The 16,565-nt window shown below is 29.2% G+C and overlaps 1 protein-coding gene across 2 annotated transcripts; it reads right to left on the minus strand.

The window, feature by feature from the left end:
- LOC132940827 (sister chromatid cohesion protein PDS5 homolog B-B) lies at positions 1-12,034 on the minus strand. 2 transcript variants are annotated; one of them, XM_061008609.1, is made up of 21 exons: positions 11,556-12,034; positions 10,952-11,060; positions 10,692-10,892; positions 10,446-10,630; positions 10,172-10,379; positions 9,597-10,103; positions 9,233-9,531; positions 8,985-9,166; positions 8,747-8,916; positions 7,316-7,420; positions 7,110-7,251; positions 6,893-7,044; positions 6,702-6,827; positions 5,952-6,056; positions 5,631-5,888; positions 5,344-5,566; positions 5,004-5,272; positions 3,891-4,061; positions 3,723-3,833; positions 802-846; positions 1-737 (listed from the first exon to the last, which is right to left on the minus strand). In XM_061008609.1, the coding sequence occupies exons 2-21, from the start codon at positions 11,033-11,035 to the stop codon at positions 669-671; spliced, it is 3,612 nt and encodes a 1,203-aa protein (XP_060864592.1). In that variant the 5' UTR covers positions 11,036-11,060; positions 11,556-12,034; the 3' UTR covers positions 1-668. The 2 variants fall into 2 exon arrangements, with proteins under 2 accessions (XP_060864592.1, XP_060864591.1); XM_061008608.1 differs by having other exon boundaries at positions 11,552-12,034.
- Positions 12,035-16,565: the final 4,531 nt, after the last annotated feature.

Genomic DNA, 16,565 nt, shown 5'->3' on the forward strand with positions numbered 1-16,565 from the left:
AAAAAATACTTTTTATTTTAAGAAAATAATTTATTTTAAACATAAGTTTACTTATAGCTTATTCAGTATTAAACTCTTAAACTAAACTAATTATAAATGTAATAATTAAAAAATAAAAAGGTATTTTTATCTAACATTTTAACTTAAAACTTTTACAAAAATATGATTAGAATCAATTTAATTATTAATGAACAGTGCTCTAAATTCCTTATTTACATTTCAGTAAGCAAGACAAATTTTTATAAATGTAATATTTTGTAACATCACAACATCATATCAATTTTAGGTATTATTTTTTTTATACCAATTTATATTTTTCATTTCAAATACTACACTTTAAGTATCCCTTTCTGTTTTTATTTAAAAAAACTGGTTTGTGTTTAAACAAGCAGAGGAATACAGATCAGAATATAAGACATATTTCAAGATGAAAAAAATTATATATATATAAACCATGTAATATTTTTGTTTTGTATACAAGACTGATACCAAAATGTCACTTAAGAATAAATTACTTACATAGTAATTGATGTTGAGATTTTAAATTTAAAAAAATAAAATCGAAAATATTAACAAAATAAATAAGTATTAACAGTTTTTAGTAGGTATATAACAATTAAAATATACAGTTTAGCTTGAACACTAACTTAGTCCACACACCAAGTTCTTCAACTAAAATTATTGTTACGAGTTGTTCTCCTGCGTTTAGGTTCAATTACATCCTCATCTTCTTCTCTCTGTAAAAACATCAAAATCGTCAAAATAATAAATGTAGAGCTCGTTAATTAAATTTACACTTACTTCAACAGACATGTCTAACATAGTAGAATCTTGAGTGTCATTATTCTGTAGAAAAAACAAAAAGGTACAGTAATTAAAAATTAGTCATTGAAAGTTTATTAAAGAAACCTAACATAATAATATACTTCCATTCATCATTATTAATTAGGTTAAGAGCATAAAAAAATTTAGAAAATAACAAAAAAAAATTGATAAATTATCATACTGTTTTTATTTAGTTAAAGAAATACATTAAGTAAACATTTTGAAACTTATTTAAATTGAGAAATTATTGTTTATGAATTGAAATTGAGTATTTTATACAAATTTGTTTACTTAAGTTCGGTCTATTACTGCATAGAAAAGAACTCAGCATGAACTAAAATTATTAAGGTGAATAAACCATAGACATTACACTACTAGACGGCACATCCAGACAATTTATGTAGTCTCTATAACTATACTCTATTCAACATAGGTACACCGGTTAGTGCATATGCGACTGATTGCTGTAAGTTGCGAGATCCCTTGGTGGTGGCAGTGGTACCACCGATAACTAAATGCAGTGGGGAAGTGATGCACGGACATGACATGTTTAAGTATGCAACCAGGTGTACTCTGAAGTTGAGTAGAATATAAACATCTAGTGAACTAGATGGGAAAGGTATGCAACAGTCTTTAAAGTCTGAATGCACTTACCCTACTCAATAACACTAATAACTAAAACTTTTTATTTTAAACTGGTTGACTCGATTAGCTAATACTAATTAAGGTTTGGTACTATTTTGGAATTAATTACAGAAATATTATTATATTCATGTTAAGTTATAGAATAATGACTTAAGAACAGTAAAATCAATTTAAGTGAAATATCAAACTTTATCTTGATTTTCTTTATATATGAAGAAGAATTTATTTTTAAGTTAACATTTGAAAGTTGATATTCTTAAGGAAAGACGAAATATAGGCTGCCTTATTTACTTTATTAACATGTCAAAAAGACAAATACACTCTTGAAAATATATTTAATTTTAAATTAAACGTACAAACACAATTATTTTTAACTAAATATGCTCTGAGAAGAGTTACTTGATCACCTTTCCGCTAATTTACATCAACTGGCCCTAGATAAAAATTCTAATTTGTTTAAAGTATATTCTTCGGAAATTCAAAAAGCTTTAAGAAAATAATAAGGCCTCAGAGGAAAATTAAGGCCAAGGCCTATTATTCGCCTGACTCATGCTGTAATACTTATTCTCAATAGAACCATAAATCTTAAAATGTGTTTTTAATATTGACTTCAGACCTCCTAAGAAACAACAGTTCTTAAGAGGTCCCAAATTTCAAGTCATTTTTCTTACAAGGTAAGAAATAAGCTCGCAAGGATGGTTTTGTCATCATTAGTCAGTTTTATACAAAATTATTTAGTATTCTAGTTAAAATTATCTTCTAAATTCTAATATTTCCTTTGTGGTATCCTCCTTGGCATGGTAGTGGAGTAGTGATGGGAGGAGGGTCATAATGTAATAAATTCCTGGCTGATACGGTAACATTTTATTATTAACAGAACCATAAATCTTAAATTATGTTTTTAATATTGACTTCAGACCTCCTAAGAAACAACAGTCCTTAAAAGGTCCCAAATTTCAAGTCATTTTTCTTACAAGGTAAGAAATAAGCTCGCAAGGATGGTTTTGTCATCATTAGTCAGTTTTATACAAAATTATTTAGTATTCTAGTTAAAATTATCTTCTAAATTCTAATATTTCCTTTTGTGGTATCCGCCTTGGCATGGTAGTGGAGTTGTGGTGGGAGGAAGGTCATAATGTAATAAATTCCTGGCTGATACGGTAACACTTTATTACCAATAGAACCATAAATCTTAAGAGGATGTCAGCGCACTATTTGTTTTCTATCTCTGGTCCATGCGCAACATAGACAAAACGTATTAACGCAGAATCATTTTTTCTATGTCTTTAAGACTTGAGTAATCTTAAAGTAAAATCTCCCAACACAAAAAAGTTAGAGAATAATATTTTTGAGGGAATGACATCAATTTTATATTTTATTGTAATTTGACTTTGTATTCGACTCAAAATAAACAAAAAAATGTTGTAAATTTAAAGTATGTTTAAATGGTTTTGAGACAATATTTAGACAAATCGTTATGAAATTCCCTCAAAAATATTATTCTCTATCTTTTTTGTAAAGAGTGATATCATTCTAAGATTACTTAAAAACATAGACAAAAATGATTCTGCGTAAATGCGTTTTTGTCTATTTTGCGCGTGGGCCAGAGACATCCTCTCAAAATGTGTTTTTAATATCGACTTCAGACCTCCTAAGAAACAACAGTCCTTAAGAGGTCCCAAATTTCAAGTCATTTTTCTTACAAGGTAAGAAATAAGCTCGCAAGGATGGTTTTGTCATCATTAGTCAGTTTAACACAAAATTATTAAGTATTCTATCTACTATAATTTTCTTATCTCTAATATTTCTTTTGGGCATGGTGGTGGTGCTGAGGTTCTGGATAGTGAGCGTTCTTAATAAATGCAACTTTATGTTTTGGCAAGTGTTTTTTGATAGTTTTATATTTTATATGTCGTGGTAAGAAAAGAATAGATATTACCATGGGTATGCTTCTATTTAACGCTAAGTTTTTATGGGCATGAGTTATGTTGGTCGTATATGCTATATGCTCCTATGTAACCTTCTCCGTTAGATTTTTTAAATAATGGTGAAAATAATATTTTAAATTTAAGTTTTAGAGTTTATCAAGGATTAACAAAATAAATACTATCTCTTTATATATGTATGCATATAGTATGCATAAAGATTATTGGTTGGAAACAGACCAAGTTCAAATCTTTATTTATAATCATTAATCTTCACTTAAATTTAAAATAAACACGATTAAGTAAATTAAGACCAAAAATACTCACTACTTTAGATTCGTTAGCTCGACTGGTTTGAATGTTATGTTTCTGAGTTCGGGTCTTAGTGGTTCTTAAGGCAGCTGAAAGTCCAGTTTTTTTCCCATTATTGTTCACTTGCTAAAATAAAAAAAAAACTGTTATTTTCAAATTCATCTTTTAATTACATTAACTTACTTTAATTTGGAATTTTTCTGGCAAATAAACTTTTACGTTCACAAACATGGAATCATCGTGCCTCTTGAAAAACATTGCTGAAATTCTAATTTCAGAAAAAGGAGATGTTTCAAATGTACTAGTATGAACTACTAATACACTCATTGCCAAATCACAAAGAGCCCACATTTTCTAAAACAAGTTTAATAAACATTTAAACGTTAAAATTACTGTTCTGTAACAAGATATTACTAAAAATAATTGAAATAAAATATCTATTAAATTACGAGGGGAATAATAAATATATATATATATGAATGTTTTAGATTTTGAGTAAAAAATGTATTGGATTCACAATATTTAATTGGAACTTTACAATGTAACCATTAAGGCGCCCGGTATGCCAATGCAATTTTGTACACAAAATTACACTCTACGAGAATAGTGATCATGCTGTGTAGAATCAACCAAATTTGATAATTTTTGATAATAGAAGGTAATATTCTACAGGCCGCCTAAAACTCTATTTTCAATATTTTAATCTCAAACTTTATGATGTCTTAAAAAATAATACAATTTTAAGTGTTTTTTTTACAAATTGTAACATACCATAATTTGAAATAAAATAAAAAAATCGAATTTGATAGAGCCTGTTAGGAAATTTTTTTCCTTTCAGAAAAAAAAATAGTAATCATAATCTGACAATTATACAAGGCCTGAGAGTTATTCTCGTGAAGTCATTTTTTTTCAATAAATTACACCCTATAAACCTCCCTAAATAGGTATTGGGTAATAGTATTATAATCAAAGTAGCAACTAAAATATAAAATTGTATAGAATTCCAGAAAATTTGAAAAACTGGCACCAGATCCCAATATAATAATACAAAATATGTCAGTTCTTTTTTTATAACATAATTAAAATATATTGAGACATTATATTTCATAGCTTAAGTTTTCAATATTCATAAGTACATTTAGCCCTGTCTAGACCAAGAAAAATATTATGTATCTGATATTGTCACCGATTATGACGGGAAATCAGAAACACTGTTGATGACAATGTCATAAATGTGTTTCAGACATATTTTTCTTTAAAGCAACAAATAGAATGATGGATAATATCTATAATTACCGCATTAATAGTCTCATTAGTTGGTTCTACAGCGTCAACATAATTTTTTACTCGCTCCAACATCTCTTTGTAAAATCCAAAATTATAAGAATCATTTTTGGTGATTAATGGTTCAAGAATGAACCATAGGCACTGTTGCATTAATGTCAGACTTTCTTCATCTCTATTATCTTTATACACTGGAGAGTGTGTTAAAATTGAAATAGCAAACAGCAACATGTAATCAGGTAAAATATGAGGTAATTGTGCCATTGCTTTTTCAATTGAACCTATAAAAAATTAAAACATTAAATAATAAACTTTGAAAGGCATTAAAAACCACAAGAATAAATCAAAATACATGTGGCAGATCCTTGAGTTAAATTTCTGGCATATTCTCGTCTTCTATTAATATCTTTTAAAACGTAGTCATAGATTTTACTTCTCAATCGTTCATCTGCTTCAAGTCCAGCCAAAGCGTACATTCCCATAAAATCTAATGGGAGACATTTAAAAGGTAAACCTCTCCCTAGACCTTTATGGAGTTTTGCAGCAAAAATTTCTCGCACTTCTAAAACTTCATCCTGAAATTCATTAAATTTATTAGATGTTGACATAGAAAAGTAAAATCCCAAAATTAAAATATACCATCATAAGTCTTGATAATAAAAAGAACTGTTCAGCTGTATATTGATCTCCTACACCTTTTTGTTCACAAATCTTTAACATAGAACAGCCTGCTTGTAATCGCAACCAAGCTAATTCAGATTTTGATAAGATTCCAGATTGTGTAAGGTCGCCTTTTTGTGACAAAAAAGCATTAAACATTCTAAACGTTTTTTGAGCTGATACTTTATCATTCTTTAAGCCAATAAGCCACCTTGCCATAGCCTTCATACCTTCAGCCTTAAAATACAATATAAAAATGAGCATACAATTTTAATACTTAAACTTTAAGTTATAGCTTACTCTACACTTTGTGCCTTTTGGCAAAATTTCTTCGGAGCACCAATTAGCATCAGCATTATAAAGTTCACTTTTTACAGACACTTTAACTAATAATTCCTTAACAATCTAAAATAAAACACAAAACATATTTAAAGTTGTTATTCATTATTAACAGATTTACTTTATGTCTATGTCAGTATAAGTAGACACGTGTCTTAAAAAAACTGATGTCGACTCTATTTCACATGAGACTATATAAGTAAATAGTTTTTGATACCCGATTTTGTCTTACAATACAAATAACAGTAGATGCTTAATAATATGTCAAACAACACTATCTTTTATTCATCTCAAACTACAATGAAAACGATTACATTCAATAATTTTTTACTCTCAATAGAACTTGCCTTAGTTACCAAATATTTTTTTTTAATAGTGTCATTAAAATTTAAACATGTCCTGATTTCTTTTCTTTTTTTAATTTTTTTTAGTAACTTTTATAACTTTTACTTTTTAATAATATTAATATTTTGAATCTAATAGTTTTTGTTTTTTGCTGCAACATTCGGTTTATAAAAATTGCAGCTCATCCTACACACAATAATTCAGATAGATGCTTTATATTTTAAATAATTTAGGAGTACATCAAAAGCCATTATGCAACACACAGGTTAACAAACACAAATTTAAATAATTATAAAAATTATTTTCATATTTTCAATATCACAAATTAACTTTGTAATTTAAAGCAATTTGTATTAAATTACTTACCTTTCGAGAAATCATATTCTTGAAATGGACATTATATTTTTCAGCCACATTGATAGCTAAATGCCCAAGAGCTACTATTGCTGTTTCATAATGTTTTGAATCTGGTTCTAAATTAATTTTAGTTTTCTACATTTATCAAACAAAAACGGTATTAATTAATTGAACATATAAAATCATAATGTTTATGTTACCTCAACAATATCATCAAAAATATCATTTTTAGATTTAAATACATTGACATATAAACAACGTATAGCTCCTTTAGCCTGTTTCGGAGTACCGCTCACTGCCAATTGTTTGCATATTGGTATTAACTTTTCTGTGAATTCTGGGTATGAATCACCTGTAATATTTACATTAGTATTATTTTATTTGATAATTTATATATGTTATAAATGGAAAATTTACCAAGTGGACTATATTTGCCAATTGTAGTCAACATAGTGAGAACTTGAGGAGCAATGTACTCATCATCATGATGTGATAAATCTAACAGTTTATCCAGTATGTCTGGATGATAAAAGTGACAAGCAAATGTATTTGATAATACCTACAGTCATTAGATAATATAATTATTAAAATTAGTATATAAACTAAAAAATAAATAAATTTACATTAAGAAGCTCGAGTCCTCTATAAGCTGCCGTTTCTGGGTGTAAACCAAGTTCTTCTATCATATTTCCACCACTTAAACAATTTTCCACATGATTAAACAATTCCTAAAGAACAAAATAATATTAAATTTATTGCACTGGCCATATTTATTTTGATACAACAATTAATAGAAAATAATAACACAATATTTTAAAACTTAAATAAGTTTAGTACTTTCATAGTAAATATAAATTTAAAGACTACAAACCGGTATGTGTGGTCTTTGTCTTACAAACATTTAGCATGAAAAATTGGTGTTCAGTAGAACCAATTTTGTGAAGTAAGCTTCAGTAATTACTTATTAGTATTAAGAATGAATTGACCTATTATCAACCTTAAGAGAACGCCACACCAGCAATTTGCAATATTGTTAACTCCATCTTACAAGTGCATAACATATTTGCCGCTCAGCAGTTTATGATCAACATATTATGAAACTGAACGGTAAGAATATTAACTGTGTTTTTATGTTGGTTTTATTACGATACATTAGTTTTTAGGCGAGTTAAGATGTATATATTTCACTATTTTATACACTCTTAACTAGATAAAAATGTAATTATTGTAAAAAACTAACACATGAACACAGATTCTTATCATTAAGTTTCACGATAGGTCAATTCATTTTAATTTTAACAATCAAAGGCAACATGAACTATTGATCGTAAATTTGTTTTCTTACGTACTTGATGAAAACAACAAATACGGCTGTGGTGTCTTCTTTAAGGTAAAAATATATTAATGAGTTATAATTTTGTAAAATATAAATATTTTAAAATCCTCCTAACTCACTTTGAAATTGAAATATCAATAAAAGGTACATTACATAATATTCTTACCTTAAAGAAAGTTTTGGTGTCCTCTTAATACATAACATTCTTGCCAAATAAGTAAAATTAAAAATAATGAATGTAGAGGAATTTATTTTAAATACTGTGATTAAATGTATTTAATATGAATTCAACAATTATATATTAAGACGATGTCAGCCCCCTAATTATTATCTCTTTCTGATCAAAACTGCAGCATAGGTATTTTATAATAATCAAACTTAAAGTTAAGAATCTGTATTTGTATGTTGGCCATTCTTTTTATAATATTTAAATTTTACTGCATTTATGAACATTTGCAAATTTTAATACTTTATAAAAATTCAAAAATCATAAAAAGGCTAACGTACAGACATAAGTAATGTTCTTAACACGATATAGTTTGATAGTTGGTCAATTCACTCGAATATAAAAGCTAACACAAGATTAGTTCTGAAGAAGGAATGTTTTTTAAATTATGCGTAAGTCACAGACTAAACAAATAGTGTGAAAATATCTCATAAACAAAAAGAATATTCATGGTATTGAAAAATATAAATTAATATTTTATTTTACACTAACCTTTAATGCTTGGGAGTCTATCATCACCGATGATGCTCTTTCCAAAAGTGCTTTTACAGTGTTGTAATATAGATTTGTCATTACTGGTTGACCAAGCTTCCGTAAAACTAAATTAGTAGCTTCGGATATTTCCGCAGTGCTAGAATTTTGTTTGGCAATTGTATCCATACCTTTAAAAAGTATAACATATTATTTTAATTTATTACTAAATGCAATAATTGAATAAAAACCAACTTACAACTTAATAGAGTAGAATCTTTAATTAGGTGTTGTGAAAATTTTCCAATAAACTCAGCTGCTTTAACTGATTCAGGTAAATACCGAGTCAATAATTTTATACTTGCCTGAATTTCTTTATCTTTTTGAGGACTGTCTTCTTTCTTGTGATTATCAAGAAATTCTTTTAAATGTGAACGGATTCTACATATTTTTCAATAAACAAATAAATTATAAGTTTTACAAACAAATACAATTATAGTCACTTACAAAAGTTGAGTTTTTTGAATCTCCATAAAAGCTTTTTTAGCATAATCATCAATTGTACCATACAAATGATAAAGTCTCTTCATTCTCTCTTCAGGTGGTAGTTGATACGGTACTAAAGATGTATTCACTAGTCGTTCAACCAATGATTTATCTTCAACACAAGTTCTATAATACCCATGTAAAATTTTATCTTTGATCCAAGTAAATGCTTTTTTAGTGCCTTGAGGAATGTCTGGATCATTTAAATATGTTTTGTATATAAATGCTAGCCCAGATGTAGCTTCTTTTCTTATTTTAAACTAAAACACATACATAATAGTTTATAACTAAATGATTGTTTTAAATTAAATGTATAATACAATACCTTTTTATCACACATTCTTTGCTTAACAACTAAAAGTAATTCTTCATTATCTGCAATTGGTTCAAAGTCATGTTTAGCTGTTGATACAATAGCCATAACTGTTTCATGACGTACATTCATGTCACTATCAGAACTTCTTAAGCGTAATGCTTCTGTCAGATCTTGGCGAAGTTCAGGTTGATTTAAAAGTAAATGCATAGCATACTGAACACACTTAATGCGGATGCTAACAGATATATCATTAAATCGGCTAAGAAATGCTTGCCATAAAATATTATGATGGCTAGCAAGATTTGAATCTCTTTCTGAAAACATGCGAGCTAAAAGAGACACAGTACCATGACGTTCTTGTTCAACAGTTGACTTTAGTTTGCATTCAAGTTGTGGGAGCACTGCCAACAATACAGATGGGCTGATTCTGTTCAATTCATAAATGAGATCATAAGTTTTGGTACTTATAGCTAGATTTTTTTCATTCTTTCCCAATATCAAAACATGATTAAAAAACTAAAATAAAAAGTAAATAATTAAAATATAAATCATAATATTATATATTATTTTATTTATGTACTTACCGATTGGATATAAGGCTCTAAAGTGTTTGAGCATTTAAGAATAAGTTCTTTAGCCAATGAATATGCATTTTTTCTTTGTGATTTATTAGGTTCAACAATATTTATTAAAATAATATCAAGAAGCTCACTGGCTACCATATCAGATTCACATATTAATGGACATAAAATGTCGAGCATAAAAGATTTCACTTTAGTTGAATGTTCATCACTAGTAAATAAAATAATAATATGAAGTAAAATATTAAAAAAAAAAATAATGTGAATTTGTGCTTACTTGACAATTTTAAACATGAGTGAAAATAATTTGCAAAATATTTCTTGACAATCTTCAAGCTCAAAGCACATATTAAAAGACTTAACATAAGCAAGATTTTCCAAAAGATAAAAATAACGTTTAAAGGCTGGATCCTTTGGATCTTTTAGACCGGCAAGTTGCTTAATTAGGAACATAAATATACCCTATAACAAAAATATATGATATTAAAAAATGAAATCATAGTTTAAACTAATTTTTTCTTACTTTGACTTGCTCTGGATCTTTGTATGGAGCTTCAGGAGCATAAACTCTGAGTACATCAGCGATGCAACATGCTATTAAAAGCTGAACATCTTTACTAGCATGTTTAAGAAAATAATCTTCGGCCAAATGTAAAGTTAATGGTATATATTGTTGATACATCCCTTCATCTTGACCCATTGCTTGAAGTGTATGAGCTAAAGTCTAAAATATTTCACAAATTTTAATACAATTAATGTACTCTAATTATTAATTTAACATACTTTTAATCGGCGAATAAGTTCATCTGGACCCAGATCATCTGTAACTGGACGGCATCCAGCCGGATATGTCATATCCTCCTGCATATTTGTGATAGTTGATTACTTTTTTCTGAAAAACGAAAACAAATTGTACTTGAGTGTTAGTTCAAGTTCCTAGGTACCTGTGGGAAAATATCAGTGAGATGCACTTTATTATCTGCCCTATAAACTTCCAATTTACTGTCAAAACAATCATAACAATTATTAAAAAAAAAAAAAGCTTAAAGAATCTTTGGAATAAAAAATTACAAACACATTACTGCACCAACTAGGAAGATCTTAACTTAAGTACCTATATATTTTAATTCAACGTGTAGAATTTATTTAAATTGAAGCTAGTGACAAACAATGATGATCGTTTTTTTTTTTTGACCATGTCGAGTAAAATAAATTTAAAAATATTGATAAAGTCTTACGATTATCGACACAAATGTCGTATGACAACGTACAAGGTAACGACTGACGAGTCGTCGCATAGAAGTGTGAATTAACGAGCTAATGGAACGTGATCGAAGTATGTTTAATCCATGGTTCGACGGACTAACAGGTCCAAGTACTTACTTACAGAATGTGACCGGTCCCGCGCAAACAGCAGTATTGCATTTCCGAGTGTATGCTCGTCTGGTTGTCTGTGAGCGTCGGACGAGGTGATGCGGATAAACACGGATCGGCAAAAACGACGGGTTATCACATTGGTCACATCGTTGCACTGGTCATCACCAAAATCGAGATGACCACTAAAAAACGATCGAAACCGTCGTACAGCGACGACGACGACGACGACTTGTGTAACGTGTTGGTGTGTTACGATAATAAAATTCGATCTGGTGCTCAGTGCGCGCACCGATCGAGTGAAAAACCGTGAATGGCAACACTAATGGCGGAGAATTTACCGTTAGGACTTTGGAGGGTTTGAAGGGACGGCGAAGAGGCGAGACAAATATGAAAAAAAATATATATTATATTAAAAGTAAAAACCGCTAAGGGATGCGATACAATAATAATAATAATATTGTAAATAGAACACGAACGAAAAAGAAAACACACAACATACGTAATAAACGGACTCCAAACTCCAAAGATGCTAGTAAATTCTGCTGGTTCTGCAGTGTGACCATGTTGAACGACGACAATTTACCCGCTAAAAAGTTTTATTTTTCTTAAATTATTTTGTTAACAGAACTATAAAAATATTAAAAATAGTAATAAAGAACAATCAAAACCTACATAATATTATGTCACATGATAATATTGTATTATGCAAATGCATTAAATAATAATGCAATATGCATAATGAATAATATTTATTTTTAGAAATTATTAACGAGTTGTAATGACATTGGAAAAAAATTTAGAGATTGACAATCGGTACTCTCTTATATAGAGACCACCGAGAAACTATAAATTATTCATTACGCCGGTTAGATCATACGAACATTCGATATTTCGATTTATAAGCAACATCAATGTAATTTTTTGATGATCTGTGGTTGTTATACGTTTGGCAGCGTCATTTCAGTTTTTTTTTCTGGTCTGCAAGGTTTCAAGCAGGCCATATAAAAATATATAATATAATATGATACATATATGTCAGGGACTGGAACCGTACCGAAATTGACCGGTTTTGGACCGAAACCTTTTGAAAATCTTGGGACCAAAACCCTTAAATACATTTTAAACCGAAACCAAATTCCATATTTTGATGTAGAAGTTATTTTGGGTTTTTTCAGTTCCAAAATCCAATAAATATTTTATCTATAATATTAGTAGTTGTAATATAATTATAATTTATAAAGTTAGTTATTACTACTTATTACTAATAACATATAATTATAAAATCATAGATCTATAAAAGTTTATCAATACTAAGAAATAAGGATATTATTATGTGTACAACAGAATTGTCATAAAATAAATTCCAAAAATCCAAATTGTAACTTCAATGTAATATTGTAATCCATAACAAGCTCGGTACCTACTACCGACCTGCGTTCAATTATTATTGGATCGCAAATCACAATTCGCAATAACTAATGTAGAATTTCTAAAAATACTAACAATATTTGTACGTTTATAAGTGTTTCAGACTAAGTTGTATTATAATTGTTCCCTAACTAATATACCTGCAGGGCTGCAGTTATAACATTAAATACCTAATGTGCGTATAGTCTATTAGTTATTTAAATATTATTAACTAATAAAATAGGTAGGTATAGTAGATATCTAATTATGTTTTGAATATATTATAATTTAGGATTTGCTAGTCTATATGTCTACGATTAATATCAGGTGCCCCCTGGTATACAACCAATGAATCACTCCATAAAGAACCCTGCATTCCAACCTTAAATAATCTTGCTATGATCTGCACCTACAAAAAACACACAAAACATACATCACTAACTCAAATCCTGTAACCACTCAACTATCATCCAAACAAATCCCGTGTAATCCACCCAGGCGCCTGGAAATGAACCGGTGTAGGTACCTACCCTCTCCTAAATCGATTTCCACGGGGTGCCACCATTAGGTGACTTCCCCCTCCCGCTAATCAACCCACATCCCATTTACTTATTGTTCTACATGTAAATACAGATTGTAAATATAAATAATTGTTCAATAAAAAAAAAAAAAAAACGATTTGCTAGTTATATACAATATACGTATTATAATATGCTAGTACTGTTTTTTTAAATTTTACAATGTTTATAATTCAATGGTATAGTGAAACTGCTATAAACAGCTAGAATTTACTGAATATAATAGTAAATACCTAAATACACCTAATATGTAATGCATGACGTATACGTTCTCTCCTTTGCCCTTAGCTCCCTAAATATTTATATTGGGCCGGTACACCTTGTCTTATACGGCTACACTTCCATAATAAGGCTCTGTCCCCCACCTTTTATTTCCTCATATTAGTTACCTACAACCTATATCGTTTAATAATTGAATGAACCCCCTCTTCCTCCCCAAAGATACAATATTGAGTGTATGCCACAATGATCCCTGATTATAATTCATCATATAAGTATATTGTTTTGTTTTTTTACATACTTAGGTACCTACCCACTTCACGGATCATTCACAAAATGCTGTGGCTCGAGTTAGTTGACTATAATAATAATTGTGGCTTGGTGTGTCGCAGTGCGTGATCTCAACTGCGGAAACGCACTGAGTGTACGTGACGGCCGGCGTTGCTAGTTCCCGGATGGCAACGAATCCTTGTCACACATACAAAAAACGTGTTTCAACCGCCCCCCCCCCCCCCCGTACTAACAATCTACAAACAAAACAAAACAGCTAATGACCTAAGTTGTCAGGCTCAAGCTCAATAAAAAAAAAAAAAAAATAATAATAATTGTAATAGGTACATAATACGCGTATATAGTATTATTATAAATAAGTAATAACTTATGTCTATTGAATAAAAAAATATTTTGGTAAAGGATTAAGAAACTATTATTAGGTATATTCATAGGCGGATATTGGGGGAGACTTGGGGGGGGGCTTAAGCCCCCCTGAATGTAACAAACCACACTAGGTGTCAAAATAAATTGTGTATTTTAATATACCTATATATACTTGGTGCCTCTGCTAGAATAAAGTAGGAGTACTGAGTAGCCACTAGTTAGTTTAGTAGGTTGAAGCGTTTAAAAATGTATGTTTACGCTAATGGATAAAACAAAAATGTTAAGCCCCCCCCCACGGATGTGACCAAATATCCGCCTATGGGTATATTAATAATTCTCAATTGCAGATAGGTAGCTATATTGCAATAAAATATTTTAATATATAATACTGTTATTAAGGGTCCCGGTGCCAGTTTTTCTAATTTTCCACAATTCTATAAAATTTGAAAATTAAATTTTAAATTTTAGTTACCACCTCAATTACAAGACTTTCCCACTAATCTACTAACCGTTACCTATTTAGGGGGAGGGGGTTGATAGGGTGTTTTATATCGGATAACTCTCAAGCTTTGAAGAATTGTCGGATTCTGATGACTATTTTTAACTAAAGTTTGAGAATAAAATATCGAAAAACAGAGATCGGTACGGGCTGTAGAATATTTCCCTCTAGCAATTAAAAAAAAAATTATGAAATTTGGTTGATTCTACAAGGCGGTATCGTTATTCCCGCAGTGTATTTTTGAGGACAAAATGGCATCGGCACCGGGCGCCTTAACATAATTAATATTTTAAAAGTTTTAATAATTCACAAATTTCCGACCACAAAGTTATGGGGAAGTTTTAGCCAGTGGCCTCCTAAGTGCGGCCTATAGGTACTCGCCTTTCTTTACGTGGGAAAACATAATATTTAATTGTCGAAACGGGAGTTCAATTTCCAAGCTTGAGGTCTTTTATCAATTGTTTGCGAAAAGTACATGCTGGGCGAGAAGTAATTTAAAAAAAACTTGGTGACAATACTCCTAAAAAATTAAAGAAATTTATTGATGTGGAAAAACGAATTCTAAGAATTTCTAAAAGTTACGAAACTAGAACTAGAGACATCAATTTTATGTGGAGTCGCCCAAAATATTTCACTTTGTTAATTTAATGTAGGTAGTACCATAGAACAACCATAAGGTACTATAACATTTTGATTAAAATCGTTTTAACATTTTTAATGTAAATAACATAAATAACAATTTTTGATATTTTATATTAATTTTCAATGTTCCTTAGTATTTTTCTTTTTTTTTTTCGACGTTCTGTTAGTCCAACGTCCAAACGGCTACATGATGTGTTTGTTTAAACTTTTTATTGTTATTTAATACATTGTAGTAGTATTTTGAGTACTTCTTAAATACCTATATATTTGTTATATAGGAAAAATATACCAAAGAATTAAATACCCATAGGTATAAAAATAAATATTAGTCACTCAATTTCATATTTTATTTAAACATGTTTTAAAGAAGCCTGGGATGAGGATTTATTGGTTGGATGAGAATTAGTCAGCTGTTGACATTTTAGCGACCCCTAAAATGTATGTATAGTTGTGCCTATTGCTGACCTCTATAATTTCCACACTCTTGAACATCTTCCTTGCCTTTGAATATGGTTACCAGTGCCAAAATATTTTCCCTCCATCCCTCGAGTATTTTCTCTTTCACTTAAATCTTATTACAGAAATCAGTAAAAATGAAGTTTATATTCCAATAATTGTTCAAATATATGGGTTGAATTTTTTTTTAATATGATGGTTGTGACCTATTGAAATGACTTAACACACTTCTGAAAATTAAATTTCCTGGAAAACAGTTCAAAAACACTGGTCCAAACAATTGTGAGGGTGTCAGGTCAGGACACACTGCATTTTTTGTTTTCTCTCTCTAGCCTATACAGACAAAACACATTCACGCAAAATCATTTTTATTTTGTTTTTGAGTAATCTTAGAGTAAAATCTTCCATTATAATAATATTAGATCATAATATTTTTTAGGGTATAACATATAGATTTTTTTTAAACTTTAAATATTGTCTCAAAACAATTAAAAATTAATTTTAACATATTTTTATATTTTGAAAGTTGTAACAAAGTGAAATAATAATAAATTATAAAATT

Source organism: Metopolophium dirhodum, chromosome 3 (genome assembly GCF_019925205.1).
Source record: "Metopolophium dirhodum isolate CAU chromosome 3, ASM1992520v1, whole genome shotgun sequence".
In the NCBI taxonomy this organism is placed as follows: Eukaryota; Metazoa; Arthropoda; class Insecta; order Hemiptera; family Aphididae; genus Metopolophium; species Metopolophium dirhodum.

Bases quoted from the DNA above. Each gene is read 5' to 3' on its own strand.
- LOC132940827 (XM_061008609.1), bottom strand. From the start codon at position 11,035: ATGCAGGAGGATATGACATATCCGGCTGGATGCCGTCCAGTTACAGAT. The intron at 9,167-9,232 runs GTAAGTGACTAT...AAAAATATGTAG, and splicing joins ATTCAAAAAACTCAACTTTT to AATCCGTTCACATTTAAAAG. The intron at 5,889-5,951 runs GTAAGCTATAAC...TTGTATTTTAAG, and splicing joins CAAAAGGCACAAAGTGTAGA to GCTGAAGGTATGAAGGCTAT.